At 37.8% G+C, this 27006-nt stretch overlaps 1 protein-coding gene across 4 annotated transcripts in view; it reads left to right on the top strand.

The window, feature by feature from the left end:
* LOC127431914 (lethal(3)malignant brain tumor-like protein 4) overlaps positions 1-26583 on the top strand; it is a 102287-nt gene extending 75704 nt beyond the window's left edge. For all 4 annotated transcript variants that reach the window (XM_051682570.1, XM_051682567.1, XM_051682569.1 and 1 more), the window contains 3 exons: positions 12286-12455; positions 23680-23742; positions 25010-26583. In XM_051682570.1, coding sequence (XP_051538530.1) covers positions 12286-12455; positions 23680-23742; positions 25010-25165 — 389 coding nt within the window. In that variant the 3' untranslated portion in view covers positions 25166-26583. The remainder of the gene's footprint in view (positions 1-12285; positions 12456-23679; positions 23743-25009) is intronic.
* The last annotated feature ends 423 nt before the right edge of the window (positions 26584-27006 follow it).

Genomic DNA, 27006 nt, shown 5'->3' with positions numbered 1-27006 from the left:
CACAAAAATCAAACAGATTCTATACTGGACTCTATTCAATAAACTTCCATGTTTGTGCATCATATTTAGAGACTTATTTAATAAATAACTTCCATTATAGAAGTTTGACTTGTAATGTGTGTTACAAGTTTATGTTATGACTGTAGTTATAATTATTTATGAGAAGTTATAACTTATTATAAGATGAATTATGATACATTATGAATTCAGTATAATGCATTTATAATGCCTTTACAATTCATTAGAAATATGGGCTTGATAGAAAGTGTTAGTTAGATTTATAATATAATCTTAGATATAGTTATATATTTAAAAGATTATTATTTATTTTATGCCACTCAAATACTGTTCAAATTTAGAACAGTATTGTGTGGCACAAAAAACAAAGTATATCTCAATTAAAGTGATTAATACAACGAACAAGAAATTAAACTTGAAACAACACTAATTTATATAACTGAGTTGAAAATTAGGGATGCATGATATATCGGCGGCTGATATATAAATGGCCGATAACCGTGAAAATCTAAATATTTTTATCATGCCGATAATAGAATTACTGCCGATATTTACCACTACACACGACTGCATACTTGCATCTGGCTGCTAGAATAAATATTACACCATGTTTACAGAGATTACAGTTTGTATTGTCTGTTTTGTTGTTTTAATGTTCATTACATGCTGTTAATTTATCGCCTCATTTTGGTTTAATGCATTATTGCAGTTGAAGTTCATTATTCTCTCTGAGAGCAAGTCATCAGGATTACCGTAAACACTCATAAAAATGGGCACCATATAATTCCATATCGGTGCATCCCTTTTGAAACTATATTAATAAACAGCAGCAGTTAACTAAATATTTGGCTTCAAAATAGAAACAAACTGACTTCTGCTCAGGGGCTCAAGTGAATCGGCGAATCATTTATTTGAACTAGTTCATTTACATGGACTGTCTGAGTGAACTGATTCGCTTAAATAATTTGGATTTTCCAACACTATGAGAGAGGACAGTTTAGGTAAGCATGTTTGATTTCTCCCTCGGTTGTATATACTGGATTGTTTTGTTGGAAAATGTAGCTTGTTACTGGAAAAGCGACACTATTGGTAAAATATCTGAACTATTGTCACACTAGTTCTGTGAATTGCCACAGACCACCCGATTCGACATTACAACGATATTTAGTTGCCGATTCAATATATATTGTGATACTGTAAGTATTGTGATTTGATGTTAGCTATTCACACATACTGTGGACTAATTGCAAAAAATTGGTTTTATTTTTCAGAAAACCCCCCAAATAAAAAAAAAGACTCCAATTATTTATAAATAATATTGTATGTGTTTATAATCTTACGATAAACAACATTTTTTGTTTTCTCGTTTTTTTTTGTCCTAACTTTGTAAGCATGTAATTCTGGTTCTGTTCACTCTACCTCACTTTGAAAAGTCTCATTTTATTCCACTAGATGGCAAAAAGCACTAGAAATATTTTTTTCTCTTTCACATTCCATCACAATATACAGATCTGAAATGTAGGTGGCGCTCTAACACATTTTAGCTCTCACAGATGTGCTCGTCCATAGACATTCAGTCTAATTTTCAGTTCAAGTACCACCCTCATTATCTCATTGAATATCTCGTCCTCTGAGTGGACTAGAAGCTCAATCTAAGTGTCATTAGAAAGAGAGATCCTCCCATTTCAGATTATAAATAACATTTTATCATCAGTAGTCGAAAACATATTTTTCAGATGATTTGTTTTGCATGCTTTTCCTTCTGGATGGCATATTTTGTTTTGGACATCTAAGATGTAACATTGGATTATTCACACAAGCAAGCTCACAGACAAGTAAACAATGGCTCATTTTTTAGAAAACTTCCTAAGGTAAAAGCAGATATAATGTTTTTAGCTATTTGGGGTTTACTGCAGCAGTTATCGGAGCATTAAGAGAAGTTTGTATTTGATGACTTACAGAAATCATATTTCACTTTGTGATTCTTTTGAAAATCTTTTAAACTGTGGTATTAGTGCAACAAAATAAACTATATAGTCACATTCCTGAGAGTGAGAGCTTTCATTTGATATATGACTTGTCCATTTATGTGCTATGTGAAGGACTTTTATTTTCATATAAATATTTCTACCCCATTACCTCTAGAGGGCGCTAATTTCCGACGCAAATGATTTTAGGCTTTATTTTGTTACTTTATGTAACATAAATGCAGAAGTGATGGTTATTTCAGATTCTAAGCTTTCAAATTATGCCTTATATGCCTGACTAATGTAAAAGGAGACTTTAACGTTTTGAGTGTAAACTTTTTTGCGATATAGTGCCCCCCTTTGGACCTGCAGGTGGATCCACTGAGTTTAAGGGTTTAAAGGACTAAACATAAATTCTAAGAAACAAAAATACTCTCCGTAAATATGGAGAGAAATCCTGTTCATGTGGAACTCTACACAAATATAGCTTTTAATCATTAGATTAGCATATTAAGCAAGATGTGTAATTTTTTTAAATTAAATTATAAATGGATTTTTCATCATTAGTCTCAAGAATCATGATTTTTATAACAGAATGGATTTCTACCTCTATGTCTGTAAAATGTAGTTAAGTTAGTAGCGTCACTACTTTTAGTTAACTACTCCCCAGCACTGATATTGAAGATTATTACCTGGCTCTCTGTAATACTCGATTGTGATTGGTCAGTGGAAGTGTTCTTGGATCATTCTCATGTGATTGTAATGTGTGATGCGACTCACAGCAGAGATCATGTATCGAGTGTTTTGTTGCTGTTGTGATGCTCTCGTGTTCTACAGTAACTCAGACACTGCGAGACTTTAATTTTCTGTGACACTTTGTCCGCTTGCGTCCTCGTCTTTATATTTCATCTGGTCATGTGACACAACAGATTGAAAACAGTTGCTCAGACGACGATGCACTGTGACAATTGCCTTGGCAACCACGAGAGTAACGTGACAGAGGTGGCAGTGTGGATTTTATTGAGTCTCATCTCTAATGCCACAAAGACAACAAAACAGTTCATGTGCTGATAAAATGATGCTGATGGAAATGACATTTTTAACCCTTTTAAAATAAAATGACCGACTCCTTTGTCTTGCTGAGGCTAATTTCATAACTAACATTTGATGTATCCTAAATACACACAATTAAATCATATTTTCACACTTTTTACAGCTTGATTGATCAAAATATTCTGCTCACAAGTGATATTTCCCTTGATTTTTCTTTTTGTTTCATATTTCATGCTCTTCACTGACACTTGTCCACTTGGTTAACAAGTACAACAACTTTTGAAAAAAGTTTATGAGGGGCAACATTGTTTGGTGTGGTGGAAATGACGGTACAACTGTGGGACAGTCGTATTTTTTGACAAATTGATAGAAATAATTTTCACACAATAAATATTGAAATGTTTTATTTTATTTCACTCTTACATTTACATTTACATTTATTCATCTGGCAGATGCTTTTATCCAAAGCGACTTACAAAAGAGGAAAACACAAGCGAATCATCTTAAGGAGACAGTGGTATGAAAAGTGCCATATTACAAAGTTTCACTAGCATCAGAATAGTATTCAAAACAGAAAAAAACAGGAACAGGAATTTTTTTTTTTTTTTAAATGACTTGTTAAGTGCTCATGGAAAAGTTGTGTTTTTAGTCATTTTTTGAAGACAGAGAGTGAGTCAGCTTCACGGATGGAGTTGGGAAGATCGTTCCACCAACGTGGTATGATGAAGCTGAAAGTCCGGGAAAGTGTTTTGGTGCCTCTTTGTGTAGGTACAACAAGGCGACATTCCTTAGCCGACTGCAGGCTTCAAGTGGGCACGTAGCTCTGCATAAATGATTTTAGGTATGCTGGAGCAGACCCAGTAACTGTTCTGAATGCCAGCATCAGAGAATTGAATTTGGTACGTGCATCAACTGGCAGCCAGTGGAGGGAGACAAGGAGTGGTGTAACGTGCTCTCTTTGGTTCATTAAAGACCAGATGTGCTGCTGCATTCTGGATCATTTTCAGGGGTCTAATTGCAAATGCAGGGAGGCCTGCAATGAGAGCGTTACAGTAGTCCAGTCTAGTTATGACAAGTGACTGAACAAGACGTTGTGTGGCATGTTCAGAGAGGAAGGGTCTTATCTTCCTGATATTGTAGAGTGTAAATCTACATGATCTTGCGGTCTTTGAGATGTGGTCTGTGAAATTTAGTCTGTTGTCGATGGTTACCCCTCGATTTCTGACCGATTTGGAAGGCGCTACTGTAGTTGCACCCAGCTGCACGGTGATGTTGTGTTCAACAGCACAGTTGGCTGGAAAGACAAGGAGTTCAATCTTGGCTGGGTTGAGTTGCAGGTGGTGCTCCTTCATCCAGGCCGAGATGTCCGCCAGGCAGGCAGAAATTCGAGCAGTCACTGTGGTGTCGTTGGACTGGAAAGACAAGTAGAGTTGCGTGTCATCAGCGTAACAGTGGTAAGAGAAACCATGTGCTTGAATGATGGGTCCCAGTGATGTTGTGTATATAGAGAAAAGAAGTGACCCAAGCACTGATCCCTGAGGTACCCCAGTAAGTAGCTGATGTGGCTTGGATACCTCACCTCTCCAGGCTACCTTGAAGGACCTACCTGAGAGATAGGAATTAAACCAGTCAAGCACAGTTCCTGTGATGCCCAGTGAGGAGAGGGTAGAGAGTAAGATCTGATGGTTGACTGTGTCAAAGGCTGCAGAAAGGTCCAGCAGAATCAGGATGGATAATCTGGATTCAGCTTTCGCCTGTCTCAGCGACTCAGTGACAGACAGCAGGGCAGTCTCGGTGGAGTGTCCACTTTTGAAGCCTGACTGATTGTCATCCAGCAGCTTGTTCTGTGAGAGATAGGCAGAGATTTGATTGAAAACTGCCCTTTCAAGTGATTTTGCCATGAATGGGATGAGAGAGACTGGTCTGTAGTGTTCTATTTGTGTGGGATTAAGTGCAGGTTTCTTCAGCAGCGGGGTTACTTGAGCCTGCTTAAATGTAGTGGGAAAAGTGCCTGTAAGTAGAGATGTGTTAATTATGTGTGTGAGTGCAGGTAGGATGGACGGAGAAATGGCCTGGAGAAGGTGAGAAGGAATGGGGTCAAGGGAACAGGTGGTGGGGTGGTTGGAGAGAAGGAGTTTAGAGACCTCAGTGTCAGTCAGAGGAGAGAACATAGAGACAGAAGAGTTGCATACAGGAGACAGGTGTTTGACAGGGTGTGGTGCTGAGAATGTATTGCTGATGGTTGTAACCTTATTAGTAAAAAAACGTGGCGAAGACATCTACTGTCAGTGATGTGTCAGGCGGTGGAGGGGGAGGGCAGAGAAGTGTGTTGAATGTTCTAAACAAGCTGCGAGTGTCTGTGGTGCTGTTGAACTTGTTCTGGTAATAGGATGTTTTTGCAGATTTAACGTTATCTGAAAAAGTTGCAAGCAGAGACTGATATTTACCTAGATCTGCTGGATCTTTAGATTTCTGCCATCTCCTCTCAGCTGCCCTGAGGTCAGTCCGATGTTCACGAAGGACGTCAGACAGCCAGGGGCTGGGTGGTGTAGCACGTGCTGGTCTAGAGGAGATAGGACAGATGTTGTCTAGACAGGTTGTTAAAGTAGAGCTTAGTGTGTCTGTGGCAGTGTTTACATCAAGCGTGGTAAATACATTTTGTGTAGGAAGAGAGGTAGAGACAGCAGTGGAAAGGCAAGAGGGTGAAAGGGAACGGAGGTTATGGTGAAAGGAAACCAAAGGTGGAGTCTGTTTTAATGTGGATGGGAGGGTCATGTTGAATTGAACAAAGTAGTGATCAGAGATATGTAAAGGAGTAACAAGAATATTTGAGTTGGTACAGTTACGTGTAAAAGTGAGGTCCAGCTGGTTGCCCGATCTGTGAGTTGCTGTGGTGTGTAGTTTTTCCAAGTCAAATGAGGCCAGGAGAGTATTCAGTTCAGTGGCCTGAGGCTTGTCTTGGTGTATGTTGAAATCACCAAGAACCACAAGTGGCCTGCCATCCTCCGGCAAGGAGGACAGTAGGACATCCAACTCCTTAAGAAAGTTTGTCAGCTGACCTGGAGGGCGATAGATGACAACATTTATTTTTGTGGGTTGCATTGTAGTAATAGCATGGAATTCAAAAGTAGTATTGTTACATAGGGAAGAGTGTGGTGAAAAAGTCCAGTTGTTATGAATGAGCAAACTTGTTCCCCCACCCCTATCGGTGTGTCGAGGGGTGTGAGAGAAGGAGTTGTTGTTGGAGAGAGCAGCAGGTGTTGCTGTATCCTCTGGACGTATCCATGTTTCTGTCAGTGCCAGGATGCTGAGGGTGGACTGCGTGGCAAAGGTTGGAATGAAGTCAGCTTTGTTCACAGCTGACTGGCAGTTCCAGAGTCCCACTGAGAAAGAGAGCGGAGCAGGTGCTGAAGTGCAAAGTGGCCGTAGGTTGTGTTGGTTGCGTTGTGTCTTGCATCGATATCATGTAAACGGTCTGTAACAGATAACAGGGATGTGCTTGAAGGCATGTGTTATTTGTGAAGTAGACATGTTAGTATATAGAATGAAAATAATAAAAGCGACACAATAACAAGATACTTAAGTGCTATGTTGAGTGGCGCAGTAGATTTCACAGTATGAGTTTCATTCTGTGTCATTTGAATCATCATTGAATCTGTGTCATGTATTTGGCGCCATCTCCTGGTGGCCATATGTAACATTGTGCTTCATGTGGATTATCTAATGATCTATACATCTGATTACCTTGTGTGAGGGCTCGTTTGAAAGATAATCACCTCCTCTAAGTAATGCTGTGTGATATTTTATTTTCCATTTATTTTTCATGAAGCTATAAGTGAATAAGCGACATATAAGCAACACCAACATAATTGTCAAAGACATATACTTGGCTATTACTCGCTATATTTTTGTCTGTAAGTAAAACAAATATGCTGGTTGTATTTCAAAGCACTTGATCAGTTTTGGTCATAATGACTACATGCATTGTAAAGTAGAGCTTCTAAGCTTTCAAACGATACATATTTTGTGTTGGTCAAGACTAAAACAGTCAAATTTATACATAAAAGGCATTTGAAAATACCAAAAATAAATAATGAAGGCCTGGTGAAAAGTTTCCAGTTCAGTTTTAATGTGACTTTTCACAACAAATGTTTAAACAAATGTAAAATCTGTTTGTTTTAATAAATCAACCCCTGAAACATGAAAGTGCCAGAATTTTAAGAAACACCCGTAAATGAATTGCTGTATCAGATCCACTTTTGCTGCTGTCCTGACACTCAATGAGTGATGTCAGTGGTCTGTTCATTATGGTCTGGCCTTGAGATGTTTGTTTGTTCCTCTGGGAGACACACACACACACACTTTCATTAATTAAATAATGCATCAGTACACATCTTCTAATGGAACAACAATATTTGGACATGATTGTCAGTTCCATTGAAACCTCATTGATATTTCAAGACTTCTGTGTGTTTTGTTGAATTTGTTCTACACACACAGTCTGAAGATCAGTCCTCATTTGAGCTCATTAACAGGAACTCTGTCAGCACTGGTGGAGTTACAGGCGGCCGTAAGCGAGGTTTAATACAACACTTGAGTCCGGATGGTCAGTTAACTGGTTTTCTTACAAATTCACCACCTTCAGACTTCTTCTGCTGGAAATGTTCACGCTATTGTACATAATCTGAAGGTCTCCGTGTTTTGTGAGGGCTGTAAATGAAAGATCTGTGTTACTAATCTGTTTATTTAGCAATCGACAGCATTTGTGGCATAATGTTGATTACCACAAAAATAAATTTCGACTTGTGTTCCAGTGAGACACTTACAATGGAAGTCAATGGGGGTCAATAATCTGTAAACATTAAAATACTCACTGTTTCAAAAGTATAGACACAAGACATAAACAATATGTGTGTTAACATGATTTTACTGTCATATAATTGCTTAATAACCGTATCTGTGTAGTTATAGACAATTTTACAACTTCGTTACCATGACGACATAACGCAACCATGAACAATCGTAAAAACGACGATTTAAACAACTTTACAGCTCAAATAATACACAAGTTTTAACAGAAGAATTAATGTAATGTAAAAAATTATAAGCTTCACATTTCTGTCTTTAAACTCTCCAAAAATTGACCCCATTGACTTCCATTGTAAGTGTCTCACTGAAACACAGATTTGTGCTTTTTTTAAAAGCACTTTTCTCATGTAGATCATACAGAGAGTTTGAGTGTGAGAGTTCAGCGTTCTGCCAGACCCTCACAGGTGTTTTAAACACAACGATGCTCGCCAGTAACTCAAGTGAGATCTCAGTGAGCAGATGATGACCAGATCTGTTTGTGTTCACAGAATTACAATCACAGAACTAAAAGAACATGATGCATACGTACACAGAACATCAGTAACACTCTGTAACACAGTTTTTGTTCCTGGGTAGTAAGTGTTATTTCCTAATTGCTTAAGCCTCAAAAGTATAGAAAATGGCTATTATTCCCCACAAACTCTGCTTTTGTGACCAGGACAGTGATATTTTGAAATTTACCTATTTCCAATGAGAAAACGGGCGAATTTGTGTCTTTTCATTCACATAAAGTCAGAAAAACAACAACATATGAATCCAAATGAACATGTATTTATACTAAAGTAATACAAAAATGACTACAAAAGATGTAGAAGTGAGTAGTTTTTCGAGATTTATGATTACACTGGAAATCACTTTCACGAATCAGCCCCCAAATGTAGTCTCCCATCATGTTCTCGTTATACTGTCCTTGGTAGCGGCGTTCAAAGTCCAGTATATCCTGATGGAAGCGCTCGCCTTGCTCCTCTGAGTACGCTCCCATGTTCTCAAGTTATCAAGATGAGCATCAAGGATATGGACTTTGAGGGACATCCTACAGCCCATTGTGCCGTAGTTCTTCACCGGAGTCTCAACCAGCTCCACATAGTTTTCGGCCTTGTGATTGCCCAGGAAGCCCCGAACCACTGCGACAAAGCTGTTCCAAGCCGCTTTCTCCTTACTAGTGAGCTTCTTGGGGAATTCATTGCACTCCAGGATCTTCTTTATCTGTGGTCCGATGAAGACACCGGTTTGCCTCAGACAGCTTAGGGAAGAAGTCTTGAAGGTACTTGAAGGCTGCCGACTCCTTATCTAGAGCTCTGACAAATTGCTTCATAAGGCCCAGTTTGATGTGCAGTGGTGGCATCAGCACCTTCCTGGGGGTCCACCAGCGGGTCCCACTTGATGTTGTTCCTCCCCACAGAGAACTCGGTCCACTGTGGCCAGTCCCGCCTGTGGTAGTGCGCCTTGGTGTCCCTGCTGTCCCAAAGGCAAAGATAGCAGGGAAACCGCCTTGGAGACCCATCAGGAATGCCACCATTCTGAAGTCTGCTATGAACTCCCAGCCGTACTCATCATACTTCAAGGCATCCAGCAAGGTCTTGATATGTATCCACTTAGGCAGCTGGAACTGAACTGGTGGGCTTAAGGCCCCTGTATTTATACTACTATTTATATTACTGGAAAGTTCTAGAAAGTTCTAGAAGTTACTCCAATTTTACTCAGCACTGAATCTATCTGGAATGTTCTGGAAAATAGGTAAATTATAAAATATCACTGTCCTGGTCACAAAAGCAGAGTTTGTGGGGAATAATAGACATTTTCTATACTTTTGAGGCATAATCAATTAGGGAATAACACTTACTACCCAGGAAGCAAAACAAATATATATATATTTTGTTACACATTGTAATGAGCATAAAACAGCTTCTGAAGGATCAAATAAAACACAAATAAATGTATCATTTCTTTTTTGGAGTAAACTTGGCAGAATAGAGATGACCTTTAGAAAGGAATTACTCAGTTTTTCATTTGTGGACTGTATGCTGGTTCGTGTCATTCATAACAGAGTTTATTAGTATGTGTTTTACATCAGAAACATGTTTCTGTGTGTGCACTATCATGATCTACCCATCTGATCAAAGTACTCTTGTCTCAGTCGCCCAGAACGTCATCACGTGTCATCGTTCATTGTCTCGTCTATTTCTCTCTGTGATCAGACAGATGTGACACACAGTTTGAACTGGTTTTTCCGAGTTAATTTCGTTTTTAGAGTCTATTACTTCCCTATCCATTTTTTAAATCAGTAATTAGGTTTGCACTAGTAAAACATGAATTATTTTTGTTTATATATCCAATGATTTAATGAAAGGTTTAATTAGAAGCGTTTCCTTGGTGTTAAATAAAACTAATATATAAACTGTGATAATAAATTAATGTTCATCTATACTGTATCCCAATGAATAGAGCGATTATTTGAATGTATATCATTATTCTAAATTCATATTAAAACATGAATTCTTGATCCAAAATGACATTATTTGCGTTATCCATTCTTGATATAAAAAAAATGAATCTAGTAAAAAAGCAATTAATTATTTACTCAATGTTCCTTTGTATTCTGTGCACTTTTATTCTGACTTCCAACATCTACATTTAATTTGCATTAAAACTTCTGTGGATAAAATTGATTGTGTTATAACGCATTATACTTTTCAAGGTATAACAATGAATAGGTTAAGTATTATAATGTATTATATCTGTAGTAAAAATGTAATTATGTGAAGTTATAATTAAGCAATTTCACACAAGCAAGAGTGTAATATGGTTCTATATCAGCACTGTGCTGATTTAGGGCCATATAGCACAATTGCGAGTGTGATCTTGCTTATAAACAACAGTTCAATGAACAAGTACATTTTTAAAAATTAGGAAAAACGCGTACGGTTATAAAAAACGTATTTGTGCATGGAACTACTTTATGTGACGGATCAGAATCTGCCGTTGCTGGTTCAAACCAAATGATGCGTCCAAGCCTTCGTTAGTTATTCAAAAACATCTCTTTAAAACTAGTATTATGGCTTGGGCTGTTTCTAACGAGTTACTGGAGAAACAAGGATGTGTGTGTGTGTGTGTATGTGTGTGTGTGTGTGTGTGTGTGTGTGTGTGTGAGAGAGAGAGTGAGTTATGGAGCGTGTGCGATCACCTGTTGATGTTAGTCAGCTTTCTGAAGATAATGTCATTTTGGTGAAATTCATCCTATTTTCTCATTGGAAAAATAACCGTTCAAGCGGGAGTATTCCTCCCTATTTCACAGTGCGCATGAGTCATTCACTGTAGAAACCACAATCGTTCAATGCGGAAACTCTGATAAGAGGTAAGCACCTTGAGTTTGTGTAATTAATCAGTCTGTTGTGTCTCTCAGCTTTGATGAGCCTTAATGCTGAAGTTGTTCGTTTAAAGCCATTTAAAGCTATTTCCTAGCTTTAGTAGTGTAGTAGTAATACAAGCGATCACGTAGTGCTGATGAATGTAAACACTGACTGACGCTGACTCACTTCACATCACAAACTGGCTCATATTACACACAAAAATGGTCTTTTGCTGCCACCTGCTGGCTAAAATATGTAATGTCACAAAATTAAATGTAAAGAGACAGATAGCTCTTAACACATCTGCACTGCTCTTACACTTTAGTTTAAAACGGCACAAACACCAGCGGATTGATACACACAGTGAAGCGTCCGAATGCTGATGGTGTCAGACCATCAGTACTCATGGAATGTATCTCGTCCAATCAGATTCCAGGACCGGAACTAACTGTTGTATATCAAATAATAAGGCGTATTATGAGACATTATGAATGCATTATAATGCAATACTTTTGCAATGCATTATAAATATGGTCTTCTTAGAAAGTGTTAACTTTCTTGCTCCAATGAACTTTTTACTAGTAAACATTTTTTATTTGAATATAAAATTTTATTTTATTTTATTTTTTTATTGTTACTGGTACAGATATTGTTTTCTGATACCAACAACTGAATTCCAGCAAGTGAAAATGCAAATTTGCATATTTGTAAATGTATTTCAGCATGTTAGAAATCTGGAAGTGGATTTCAGATATCATTAAATTGAAGAGTAATTAAAAATGACTAGTTACATAAATAACATTGCCACTAGTGAAAAACAAATTTGTACTAGTAGTAATTTCATTGCTGATCTCAAGTATTACCATGTTAACTAGTGTAAATTGAATGATAGATATCTGCTGTTCATATCCTGCACATGATTGAAGGTTTAACGGGCTTGTGATAGTGTGAGAATACTTTCTCATATCTTAAAAGTTGACTATTCGTTTACCGATGTTCCTCACTGACCTGTGTGTTTGTATTTTCAGAGCGTAACATGGACAGTCTCCAGCAGGCTCTGCATCAGTCGGTGTTTCTGTCGGCAATGTCGGCTCACCCGTCTCGTGACCTGCCGCTGTGTTGGGAGCAACACTGTAAACTGCTGCCGGGTGTGGCGGGCGTTCAGGCCAGTCGTGTCGCCCACTGGAGTATAGAGGAGGTAAGACACGTGTGTGTCTGTGTGACCGGCGTGATATCTGTGACATCACTCAGATATTATAACACCACTTCCACCAGCAAGACAGAGACTGTTGAGTCCTGTGTGCTTTAGCATTCATTTAGTTCTTAAAGTTCTTCTGAAAGTTGTGCCTGTTTTGGCTTAAAATGATCTTTGAGGTTGATTTACACACAGGGATGCACAATACAGCCACAGATGAAATCTGCAGATGTTTTTCATATTTTCTGCGCTGATGTTAAGTCAAAATCTTCAAACTTCTATGGAATGAATGTAAACATGGTCAAATGTGTCAGGTTGAGCTGAGAGTACTTTAGTTTTATTGGTAACAGATAGCATAATTAAATAAGCCAAAATATTTAACCCTTGTGTTGTGTTTGTTTTGTGCTAACACATTTTGTGTTTCCGGTCAAAAATGACCAGCCCACTGAGATTGTTTATAAATCTCTCATATTGCATATATTGGGGGGCCTGGGTATCTCAGCGAGTATTGGCGCTGACTATCACCCCTGGAGTCGTGAGTTCGAATCCAGGGCGTGCTGAGTGACTCCAGCCAGGTCTCCTGAGCAACCAAATTGACCCGGTTGCTAGGGAGGGTAGAGTCACATGGTGTAACCTCCTCGTGGTCGTGATTAGTGGTTCTTGCTCTCAATGGGGCGTGTGGTAAGTTGTGTGTGGATTGTGGAGAGTAGCATGAGCCTCCACATGCTGTGAGTCTCCGCGGTGTCATGCACAATGAGTCACGTAATAAGATGCGCGGATTGACGGTCTCAGAAGCGGAGGCAACTGAAACTTGTCCTCCGCCACCCGGATTGTGGCGGGTAACCGCGCCACCACGAGGACCTACTAAGTAGTGGGAATTGGGCATTCCAAATTGGGAGAAAAGGGGATAAAAAAAATAAATAAAATATTGCATATTATCACAAGATATTGCATTAGATCTATTTATCAACTTCTTTTTAAGTAATTATGAAAGGTTTTGTACTGTGTGTGCGTGCATGCGTGTGTTTTGTGCGTGCGTGTGTGTTTGTGTGTGCGTGCGTGCGTGCGTGCGTGTGTGTGTTTGCGTGTGTGTGTGCACATGTCTGAAGACTTTTGTGTGCAAACACACATCCACATGCTCATCTAAAGGATTAAGTATTAAAAAAAAACTTCGTAAGAAAAAAAAAAGTTGTCCAGGTCAAAGTTACCAGAACACAACATAAGTGTTAATAAATGAACATTCAAAGTGCAGAGGATGTGGAGAACTATATGATTTAAAGACTTTCTGCATGCACAGATTCTGTGTAATATTAGTGTTTTTTAAAGCTGAAGTGTGTTTTCGGTGTTAAAATACTTTGTAGTTCCAGCTAAACTTGCAGAGACAACTATGTAAGCCATGTGTAGATTAATTTTCTCGAAAACTGTAAACACTGTGTCTCTGTGGTGCTATAAAAATTCTCTGTTTATTTTGAGTGACACAACATCAACTCAACCAGTAGTGTGAGTTGGGGGTGGGACTATTTGTTTGTTCAGCCAGTGGCATTAGTGGGGACGGGGCTATCTGTTTGATCAACCAATGGCGTGTGTTGAGGGCAGGACTCTAATGATCTAATGCCTGATTTCACTTAAAGTATGTGACTTTGTGTGAATGTTTTGTTTCACAACAGAATAAACGGTATAGATTTATAATATCACACATCATATTGATTAAAAGCCATAATAAAAATAGTCATTGACATTCATACTGGTCAAATTTTCTGTATTGTTGCACCTCTATTGATACATAAAAGGTGTTTACACTGACAGCGGTTTACAGTGACAAAGTGATTGGAAGACATTTGTGTTAAATGAGAGTGCTGATTAGATTAGATTAAGTTTGTCTTGGGTATTTGAGAGAACACAGTCAACATAGCAGCACACATACAAATAAACTACAATTAACATGCATGTACACATCAGATATTGCACAAAGCCCTATACCATACTATATGCCACACTATTGCACAGATGCCCTACACCAAAATAATGTGAGCAGTTAAACTTCCTGCAAATTCTACACTTGGAAACTGTGTCGAGTAAGAACGTCTTGACCCGGTGACACATTCACAGTAGTTTCAGCGTGTTTTTGTTGTGGTAATGTCACTTACAGAGGTCAAATTGATCCTTCACTTCCATTGTAAGTGTCTCACTGGAACACAGATTTTTAAAGAAAAGGAGGGACGAATCAAAATTAATTTTTGTGGTAATCAACATTATGCCTCAAATGCCTCAAATTGTACTGAACCTGGAATATTCCTTTTATCGGTTATGGGCCTGTTCAGTATCTTAGTTGACAAACATCTGCCTCTCTTCCTCTAGTTCAGAACAAAGTTAATATTCAGTATTCATCCGAGAGGACATCATAAAGTGTTTTATTGTGGTACAGAGTGTTTAGAGCTGATTTTGTGTTGTTGCAGAGTCAAAACGGCTTTACTCTAATTTACTGTGCTTTACTGTGGTACATATAGCGGAAGGACTGAAGGCATTTAGTGCAAGTTCTGCTCAACACTTTTCTGTCGTTTATTAAAAGGATTTATAAGCATTTATTCATTGACAAACACCTGCAGTGAGTAAAGTGTTTGTTTGGAATTGAATCCAGATTGATCGTGCCGTTGCCTTCAGCTAATGGTGCCTGTTTAATGGTGAATAATGGCCAGTATTTTCATTAAATGACTCTGAATATAGTTTAATTAGAAATGTATTTCTAGAATGATGACATTTTCACACACCCCTAAATTAAAACAGGTCTTTATTCAGATATCTAACAGCAGTATAATGTATTCAAGTAAACACTTTTAAACTGGAAAAAACAAAAATAATAAAATGTTATTTTACATTTTTATATATATATATAATATTATATTATTATTATTATTATTAAATAAAATAAATCTTCTGGAACTATAAAAGTCTTTCAAATATATTGTTAATCACCATAGTACTTAAAAAAGGCCACATTAAAGTTTATCAAGAGTGATGCTTCCAGGAGCAGTCATGTAGAGACACAAAACACCATCATGGAAACACATGTGACACTTAAATAATGCAATAAATATTAACTACATCAAATATAACACAGAACACCCCAATGAAGAAACACAACTATTCCCATAAAATATAATAAAATGTGATGGGTTACACAGAAACTTCTGGGAAAACCCAATTATTGTTTTTCACCGTAATTGTAACAATAGTTTACTGTAAAAAGTACATGATTCTCTTGTTAAACATAATAGTAATTTTTACCATTAATTATATGGTAAAGTCATACTTTTAAAAAAAGAAATAAAAGAAAATATATATATATAATTTAATTTTTTTATTTATTTTTTTTTACAATATTTTACCGCAAAAATACATGTATTTTCTGGTAAAATATATTTGTTTTTACCATAGTTATTTTATTTTTAATTTTTTTTACTGTAGCTTATTTACATTCTTTTAGCATTAACAGACACTTTTTACAGTGAACTTACATTATTGAATTTTATTACAAAAAAATTAGAAATCATAACATAGGACATTCACACACCATCTGTAACTTTATACAGTTATGCCCTTGTTGTAATTTATTAGACTCTTTTGGTTACATACTGGAAATAATCAATGTGTGTAATCAATTCAGGGGGGTCTGTGTATCTCAGCGAGTATTGACGCTGACTATCACCCCTGAAGTCGCATGTTCGAATACAGGACGTGCTGAGTGACTCCAGCCAGGTCTCCTAAGCAACCAAATTGGCCCGGTTGCTAGGGAGGGTAGAGTCACATGGGGTAACCTCCTCGTGGTCGTGATTAGTGGTTCTCGCTCTCAATGGGGCGTGTGGTAAGTTGTGTGTGGATCGTGGAGAGTAGCATGAGCCTCCACATGCTGTGAGTCTCCGCGGTGTCATGCACAACGAGTCACGTGATAAGATGCACGGATTGACGGTCTCAGAACCCGGGCTGAGGTGAGTAACTGCGCCACCACGAGGACCTAGTAAGTACTGGGAATTGGGCATTCCAGATTGTGAGAAAAAGGGATAAAAAAATAATAAATAAATCAATAAAATGTGTGTAATCAATTCAGAGAATTTTAACATGTTTACAGTTTACAGACTAACTTAAAATGCTCACTAAAAAACACAGCCCCCCTTTCCTAATAATTTTCATTATCCTGTAGATGCACCAAAACTTTCTACATGGCCAGGTTAACGTATAAATAAGGTTGACCATGAACGAACAGAAAGAGAATATGTGACTGGCTGAGCTGTTTCACACTAATATCACACATAAGTTTATAAATATGATCTTGAGATATTGCGTGTTCTGTTGCTTTAAGCATCTGAGTGTACAGCCGTGTGATTGTCCTTTGCGGTTTGAAGCTCTTTTAACTGTGGCAGATCTATTAGCATATCACACAAACATGAAGCTCCTAAATGGATGTGACCGCTTGGAACATCTGCCAGCGGTCAGAACATTTAATGCATCCGGCCCAGAGTTCCAGATCTATTCCTGTGTTCTCTGGGAATATGAAAGCAGAATCGATCTGCGGGGAAATATAGATTTGTCCAGTGTTTCATTTAGAGACTGTTTTAGATGCATAAAGGCTTTTATAAATGTGACTTGATGGCAGTAGATAGGCAAAACATTCATCTCTGTGTTGTGCTCGCACTCTGGCCGGATTGGGCAATTTTCTGTACAGTAATGGTCGAACATTTAATTGCTGCTACTGTCCCTGTTGGATTGAATACTAATGAAATCTGTGCAGATCTGCAGCCGGCACTCCGCGTTCATTAGAGAGCAGAACATACGTCTTCATTAGCAACAAACAGCCCTGTGCTGACATTATAAAGCCACTTCCTGTTGTTAATGAGTGAACGTCTGATAATGGATCTGATGTTCATACAGACACTAGCTGACGGCTTTGTCAATCAGGTGTAGAGGTGATGACAGCGTTACTAGTAGTATAGTGTAAATATAACGACAATAGTTGCAAATACTTTTGAGACAGCAAGATGCTTTTTGAGTAATAAATTAAAGGGACAGTTCACCCAAAAATGAAAATTCTCTCATCATTTACTCACCCTCATGCCATCCCAGATGTGCATGACTTTCTTTCTTCTGCAGAACACATTTGAAGAAAAATATCTCGTCTCAGTAGGTCCTTATAATGCAAGTGGATGGTGATCAGTCAGCATAAACATCATCCAGACGACTCCACTGGTTACATTAATGGTCTTCTAAAGTGAAACGATCGCTTTTGCTGGGAAAAAGATCAGTCGCTTCCGGTCATCAGCAGTACGCACGTGTGAGGTAATCACGTTGGCATGTTCACGCGAGAGCAGACGCACATGCGACACGCCCGGAAGAGTTGCACTGTTTACAATTTAGTTGGAGGAACGCTGCTCAGAAGCTTCGTTGGTTTTATCTGTTTGTTTACTCAATGTGGCGTTTGTGTGCTCATCCTGGATGTCTCTACTGAGAGACAAACGTAAGATTACGTCTATAACATGCTGACGCTAATATGTCACACGAGAGACTGCGTGAACTCCGCCCAGAAGCGATGATTTATAGTTTTCGCATCAAAAGCGATCGTTTTGCTTTAGAAGACATTAACTAAACCAGTGGAGTCGTATGGATTACTTTTATGTTGCCTTTATGTGCTTTTTGAAGCTTCAAAGTTCTGGTCACCATTCACTTGCATTGTATGGACCTACAGATCTGAAATATTCTTCTAAAAATCTTAATTTGTGTTCTGCAGAAGAAAGAAAGTCATACACATCTGGGATGGCATGAGGGTGAGTAAATGATAAGAGAATTTTCATTTTTGGGTAAACTGTCCCTTTAAGATAATGCTTATTCATTTTCAGCACTTCAGAAAAGTGTGCACTATTTTATCCTTTCATGAATTAGACAGTTATTTAAAAACGTTTGATTTAATCTCCTGAGACCAGATCGTGACTCGTTCCCTTTTTGATTTGTAACTAGTAGCACCTAATAAACCAGCACAAAAAAAATAAAAAATAGAGCAAATAGTTTTCCTAAAAATGTATGTCCTCATATGTGGACAGCGGGACTAAGTTGTGAAATTTTAAATAATATCAAGCTACAGAAAGTCAGATATTTTTCATCAAATAGTTTATGATGTTTCCAGGAGTGTTGATTATTCATGTTTCTGAGATGTTAATCAGAAATTATCATAATTAATTCTGATTCAAAGTAATGTCCAGCATCATCCAATCACTGTCAATCATGTTAAAATAAAATGATACATTATAAATTCTGAATCTATGTACTGATTATCATTGTCACATGTCTGTCAAACATGTTGAGTGATCCAAACATCATCTGCAGCCTGAAACTGAACTTTTGATCAGATTTTAGGAGTGAATGCACTTAACTGCATAGAGAGCTATAGGATGCTCCCTTGCTCCCTATTTAGTGAATGACTTAACCTCCAGTGTGCTGTCTGTCTGCACTGGTCTCAGAACAGTTTGAAATGCACCTTATTTTCATCCTAACTCCATATAAAGCCTCTGAAAGACACATTTTTCAGCTTTTGGATGAATCCATTTATTCTCAATGTGATAATGTACAGTAAATATATAGGATATTTTAATGAAAATGAGACTATAGTCCACATATGTGGTCATTGTGTTTAACAGCGTGCTGTTTCGTGATTAAACTAGAGACTCTCTTGGCTCAATCAGGTTTCAGTGTAAAAACTTAATTAGGTTTCTTATCAGACATAGTTTTCTCCCAAAGAAAAACTCAGCTGAGATCAGCGCCATGTTGTTTGATCACATGACTCGGTGCGTTGAAAGTTTAACCCTTTACTGACAGCACAGAGTCTCCTGAACTGAGATCAGTCCGTTTAAATGAAATTAAATTATGCATTGCATATAGCGAAGCCAAAATACAACGTCCACGCATGTGTACACAAGGTCGCACGAGGTTAAGCACCATTAACAAAACAAAACTGAGAATGCTAAAGAAATATTTTGTCTCAAAATAAATGTGATAATTTCAGGGATTCTCATCAGCTACATTTTTAAAATGATTAAATATTAGATAAAATTACCTTAAAATCAAACTTTAGACATTGCACGCAATGAGATCATGGATCAGAAATATTGTGCCGTGTATAGTGACAAACAGTTGTTAAAGAAAGTGCTGTGGAAGTTTTTCTTGCTTTTAAGTGTTTTGGAGAAAATCAAATCAAAAGTGCCTTTTAACCCAGGGGCTTTTAGCCACATTGTACCCTATTATAATATTAACATGTGGTGATGACTCCTTTTGCCTAATCCAAAGAATAAAAAAACTTTACCAGTTAAATTTTCTTTTTTATTTTATTATTTTGTTCATATTTGAACCTTGATGAATGCAAACGAGAAGATGAGAAAATTCATAACAAATAAATACATCTGACATCATGCAAAAACAGCTTCAAAATTTAACAGTGATTCAAAACATTAAATTCGGATTGGATGAGCCTCATTTGAAGTTGAAATTAGTTGTCATGCATGCATCTGTGAGCACACAAGAGTTCTATATTAATACACCAAGTTAATATTGTTTAGCAATAGGAGCGCTCTAACCCCTTAGACTCTGGTGCATTTTTGGGCTGCCACCCGCAATTTTTCACTAATTTAAAAGCTCACCATTCACACACTGTGGACTAATTGCCAAAAATTGGTCTAATTTTTTCAGAAATCCCCCCCAAATAGAAAGAAAAACTCCAACTATTCTTAAATGATATTGTATGTGTTTGTAATCTTATGATAAACAGATAAACATGTAATTCTGGTTCTGTTCACTCTATCTCACTTTGAAAAGTCTAATTTTATTCCACTAAATGGCAGAAAGCACTAGAAATATTTTTTCTCTCTCACATTCCATCACAATATACAGATCTGAAATGTAGGTGGCGCTCTAACACATTTTATCCCTCACAGATGTGCTCGTCCATAGACATTCAGTCTAATTTTCAGTTCAAGCAACACCCTCATTATTTCATTGAATATCTCGGCCTCTGAGTGGACTAGAAGATCAATCTAAGTGTCATTAGAAAGAGACATCATCCCATTTCAGATTATAAATAACATTTTATCATCAGTAGTCGAACACATATTTTTCTGATGATTTGTTTTGCATGCTTTTCCTTCTGGATGGCATATGTTGTTCTGGACATCTAAGATATAACATTGGATTATTCAGCCAAGTAAGCTCACAGACAAGTAAAAATGGCTCATTTTTAATATATTTGCCTAAGGTAAAAGCAGATATAACATTTTTCGCTATTTGGGGTTTACAATAGCAGTTATCGGAGTATAAAAGAGACGTTTGTATTTGATGACTTAAAGAAATCATATTTCACTTTGTGATTCTTTTGAAAATCTTTTAAACTGTGGTATTAGTGCAACAAAATAAACTATACAGTCACATTCCTGAGAGTGAGAGCTTTCATTTAATATATGAAGTTTACATACACCTTAACCAAATACATTAAAACAATTCCTGACTTTTAATTATAGAAAACATTCCCTGTCTTAGGTCAGTTAGGATCACTACTTTATTTTAAGAATGTGAAATGTCAGAATAATAGTAGAGAGAATAATTTATTTCAGCTTTTATTTCTTTCATCACATTCCCAGTGGGTGAGAAGTTTACATACACTTTGTTAGTATTTGGTAGCATTGCCTTTAAATTGTTTAACTTGGGTCAAATGTTTTGGGTATCCTTCCACAAGCTTCTCACAATAAGTTGCTGGAATTTTGTCCCATTCCTCCAGACAGAACTGGTGTAACTGAGTCAGGTTTGTAGGCCTCCTTGCTCGCACACACTTTTTCAGTTCTGCCCACAAATGTTCTATCAGATTGAGGTCAGGGCTTTGTGATGGCCACTCCAATACCTTGACTTTGATGTCCTTAAGACATTTTGCCACAACTTTGGAGTTATGCTTGGGGTCATTGTCCATTTGGAAGACCCATTTGTGACTGAGCTTTAACTTCATGGCTGATGTCTTGAGATGTTGCTTCAATATATCCACATAATTTTGCTTCCACATGATGCCATCTATTTTGTGAAGTGCACCAGTCCCTCCTGCAGCAAAGCACCCCCACAACATGATGCTGCCACCCCCATGCTTCACGGTTGGGATGGTGTTCTTCAGCTTGCAAGCCTCACCCTTTTTCCTCCAAACATAATGATGGTCATTATGGCCAAACAGTAAAAATTTTGTTTCATTAGACAAGAGGACATTTCTCCAAAAAAATAAGATCTTTGTCCACATGTGCACTTGTAAACTGTAGTCTGGCTTATTTATGGCAGTTTTGGAGCAGTGGCTTCTTCCTTGCTGAGCAGCCTTTCAGGTTATGTCGATATAGGACTCATTTTACTGTGGATATAGATACTTGTCTACCTGTTTCCTCCAGCATCTTCACAAGGTCCTTTGCTGTTGTTCTGGGATTGATTTGCACTTTTCACACCAATCTACGTTCATCTCTAGGAGACAGAATGTGTCTCCTTCCTGAGCGGTATGATGGCTGTGTGGTCCCATGGTGTTTATACTTGCATACTATTGTTTGTACAGATGAACGTGGTACCGTCAGGCATTTGGAAATTGCTCCCAATGATGAACCAGACTTGTGGAGGTCCACAATTTTTTTTTTTCTGAGGTCTTGGCTGATTTCTTTAGATTTTTCCATGATGTCAAGCAAAGAGGCACTGAGTTTGAAGGTAGACCTTAAAATACATCCACAGGTACACCTTCAATTCAGTACACCTCCTATCAGAAGCTAATTGTCTAATTGTCTAAAGGCTTGACATCATTTTCTGGAATTTTCCAAGCTGCTTAAAGGCACAGTTAACTTAGTGTATGTAAACTTCTGACCCACTGGAATTGTGATATAGTCAATTAAAAGTGAAACAATCTGTCTGTAAACAATTGTTGGAAAAATTACTCATGTCATGCACAAAGTAGATTGCCAAAATTATAGTTTGCTAATATTAAATCTGTGGAGTGGTTAAAAAATGAGTTTTAATGACGTCAACCTAAGTGTATGTAAACTTCTGACTTCAACTGTAGGTGTGCTATATGAAGGACTTTTATTTTAATATAAATATTTCTACCCTATTACCTCTAGGGGGCGCTGATTTTCAGTGTGAATGTTTTAAGGCCTTATTTTGTTATTTATAGTAACATGAATGCAGAAGTGATGTTTATCTCAGAAAAGTTCAGATTCTAAGCTTTCAAATGATACCTCATATGCCTGACTTATGTATACGGAGACTTAAACGTTTTAAGCGCAAACCCTTTTCGCGATATAGCGCCCCCATAGAGTTTAAGGACTAAAGTGCTCCCATAATAAATTCCATTAAAACTGGAATCACCTGTTTGCACAGTAAGATATAGTCTTCTGCTTAATGTCGTATTTTTTTCTGCATATATACTACTGTATAGCAGACTCTCTACCATTTATTTACTGCCATACCGCCCAGTTTGAACATTATGTGGTGTGTTTTGAGGTTTAAAGCGTGTTCAGCTCTGATAGTGTTGTGGACTCACTGATGTGTTCTGGCTGCACATTGTTGCTTTATAATAAATGAAATGTTTTGTTCCAAAGATCCTTTGTGATGTTTATCTTTTTAATTGAACTCAGGCGCTGCTCCAGATGCTCTTACTGTAAATGTACTGTATGGGACTGCGGGAAAATCTCATCATTAATCACACTCACACAGAGCTCTGTAATACTCATACAAGTTATTCTTAGAAGCAGTTGTTTGTTGGATCTCCCTGAGCGTAGTAGAACTCTCTTCCTGTCACATCGGCATGTGTTTTGCAGTAAATGCTGTAGGATATTTTGTGCTCTGCTGCAGCTGCAGAAGGCTTCTAAGAGCAAAAGAATCTTTCTTACAAACCTCAGGTGTCACAGCACGAGTCACTGTCTGTTTGAGTGAACGCAACTCAGTTCTTCTGCATGAGTGACGAATCACTCTCAGGTCATATATGCTATTACCTTTAGCTCACGCTGTTTGTCCAGAAAAAATTACTCTTCAAAATTACTTTTTTTTTAAACATATGGCTAGTTCAATTCACTAGCCATCCATTTAATAACCTCAGTTTTGTCATATTGAGCAGCTCTGATGTTCGAGAGTTCTGAAAGATCTTGAGATTGAATATCAAACTCTTTCTTGTGTGTGTTTTCAGGTGGCTGATTTTATTCATTCTTTACCGGGCTGTGAAGAGCAGGCCAAACAGTTCAGAGAGGAGGTACGTGTGGGTTTCAATCAAGAAATATAAATTAATTTTTTAAACATGGCAGCAAATTAATCTAATAAATAATGAAGATTACAATTACAGCTGCCACAACTTTAACTAATCGTGAAAAGTATCAATTACAGCATTCCGTTGAGGTCTACTTTTTTCCCCCTTTTTCTCCCAATTTGGAATTCCCAATGTGCTTTTAAGTCCTCGTGGTGGTGTAGTGATTCGCCTCAGTCCGGGCGGCGGAGGATGAATCCCAGTTGCCTCCGCGTCTGAGACCATCAACCCACGCATCTTATCACGTGGCTTGTTGAGCGCGTTGCCACGGAGACAAAGCGCGTGTGGAGGCTTCATGCCTCCCACCGCGGCAACTGCGCTCAACTCACCACGCGCCCCACCGAGAACGAACCACATTATAGCGACCACGAGGTGGTTACCCCATGTGAATCTTCCCTCCCTAGCAACCGGGCCAATTTGGTTGCTTAGGAGACCTGACTGGAGTCACTCAGCACGCCCTGGATTCGAACTAGCGAACTCCAGTTGTGATAGCCAGCGTATTTTATCACTGAGCTACCCAGGCCCCCCCGTTGAGGTCTACTTGTAACCAATCACAGACCATCGCTCACTTTCATTGTTTAATTTATTCAATAATTGAAAAAACAGTTTTTTTTTTTTTTTTTTTTTTTTACTGTTTTTGTAAAAAAAATAAAAAAAATAACGACACCTTTGGTATTCACGGTCAAAATTGACTGACCATTGAAAATGAATGGGAAAGACCAAAAATAGAGCTTTTTTTTATCTGTCAAGTACAATCAATAAATCAGCCATAATGCAGAAAAAAAACTGACAGAAATTACAGGTTGAGACTCTAAAACATCCTCAGTGCAAAATGTACACACTCACTCACACACACACTTACACAAACACAAGAATGAACTGGTGAGACTGTAACACAGAACATTTTTTTATTTTTTTTATTTTTTTTACATTTGTCAAATAAAACCAGTAAATCAGCCAGAATGCTAAACACATACTGAGAAATGAAGGGGTGAGACGATAACACACTCAAAATGCATAATTAGTCCGCAGATGTGTGAATAGGGAGCTTTTAAATTTGAGTGTGAAAAATTGCGGGCAGCAGCTCAAAAATGCACCAGAGTATAAGGGGGTTTTGTGAGTCAGATATGACTGTATGTGCTCTGAGTTTCTGTTTTTTATTGACTACAGCGACTGTTTGTCTGTAACATTTTCTACGTCTTTGTTTTCTCTTTAGCAAATCGACGGGAAGGCATTTCTGCTGTTGACGCAGCGAGACATCGTCAAGATAATGAGTGTGAAGCTCGGCCCCGCCCTCAAGATCTACAACTCCATCCTGATGTTCAGACACGCCGAGGATAGCCAATCAGCAGGCAGCGACACTAACACATGAAGCTGAACCAATGTAGCTCCGCCCCCCTCGTATGTATGTGAAACACAGATATCTGCTGTATTGATGCATTCCGACACCTCTCGTGCCCTAAATGCCCTCCGTTAGTGCTACTCACCCGTACGGCCTCTGACCCCAGCTTTCAGGTTCCACAGCCCGGTTCTGCCTTTAAACAGACGTAGTTGACCATCGCCTCCTCGCTCCGCTGTAGTTTTTAAAGTTCAACGACGTGACAATCAAACAAACGACAAACAAACGCAGCGATTGTCATCAGTGACATCAGGGTTTCTTAGTCACGGTGCTATTTGTATTCGAACACGAAAACAGGTGAACAGAAACACTTCACAGGACTATGAACAAATATGTTGACTTTAAAGGGATAGTAATTCTGTCATCATTTACTCACCCTAATGTCGTTCTAAACCAGTGTGAACACAACAGGTACATTTCTGAAGAATATTCTCAACACTTCTATGGAGCTTGGCCGTGTCAGTCCCCATATACTTTTATTAAATCGAGAAGAGTGGCCAGGGTTTAATTTTTAAAAATCGCCTTATTTGTATCTCACAGAAGAAAGAGTCTCCCATGGTGAGTAAATGATGACCAAATTTTCCTTTTTGGATGAAAAATCCTTTCAAAAATCTGAGATTTGTGCCCCTGCTGTTACCAATTTAATTCTGTTTTGTATAGCTCTGATTTTGTTGTACCTACTGAATCTAATCTTTATTTATTGTGCAAAATGAAATTACGAATGTTTGCACAGTGAAGGATAATATATTGTATGTCATAAATTTCAAAATGCCAAAAGGATTTGTTTTAAATTGAAGTGTTTATTTTTGTGATGTATTGCACAGAGAGAGGCGAGAATTAGATGAATCCCCATTTATGTTTAAGATAATATTCTAAAATACTTTATTGGAGTGTCATTTGTGTGATCTGTGCGCTCTCACTGGCTTCATTCTAAAGCGTATTGTGTTGCTTTTGTCTGCTGTTTTGCTTGGGCGGTCTTAAACGAAAGATCACGTGTTATCTGAATTCTCGTTTTGCATCAGGGGATTTTCTCATGATTATTTAAAAACTTCACATAATGCACAAAGCAATCTATATATTTGCTAAGAATTTGAAATCTGTGTGACTTCTTGTATTCGTCTAATTTTCAATATGTGTATTTAAATTTCGCCAAACGTCAACCAAACTTGAAGAATGTAAACCCATCTTCCGACGTTTTCACCACTACTTTCATCTGTTTATTTTCTGTCTCACATCCCCCAATATGAAGATGATCCATTTTATTTTATTCCATACAGTAGTATTTGTTCACTGCTGTTTGATGGATTTGTTGCTCTCAGTTCTAACTCACACTTTGTACAACAGATTTCATTCATCAGCACCAAATAAACAGTGCAAATCTCTTTCAGTCACCTGTTGTCTTCTGTTGTGTCTTTATAGTGAATAATGTACACATGCATCATGTATTTGCTTTGGGCCTTTGACAAAAGACTTGAAATTGCAGTAACACTTTGCATCAGTTATCATGAACTAGCAATGAACTATATTTTTCTACAGTTCTGATCTTAGTTAATGTTGATGTAAGAAAATACAATGGTCATATTAGTTTATAATGCATTAACTTATGTTAACATATAGGGAACGGACTGCTTATTACTGCATGGATGTTGAGGAGTTTAAATGGCTAGCAGGTGTTGCAACCTAATTAATATTAATAATAACAATATGTTTTAATGCATTAAGGCCTTTAAACGGAGCGTATACTTGCAATTTACCAGGTCCTTGTATGATATTCACTGAAGAGAACTGCCACATGGTGGCTGGCTGGAAGTGAA

This window comes from Myxocyprinus asiaticus, chromosome 41 (assembly GCF_019703515.2).
Source record: "Myxocyprinus asiaticus isolate MX2 ecotype Aquarium Trade chromosome 41, UBuf_Myxa_2, whole genome shotgun sequence".
Taxonomy (NCBI): domain Eukaryota; kingdom Metazoa; phylum Chordata; class Actinopteri; order Cypriniformes; family Catostomidae; genus Myxocyprinus; species Myxocyprinus asiaticus.
Note: the sequence above shows the minus strand (reverse complement) of the source record. Positions and strands in the feature narration are given on the sequence as shown.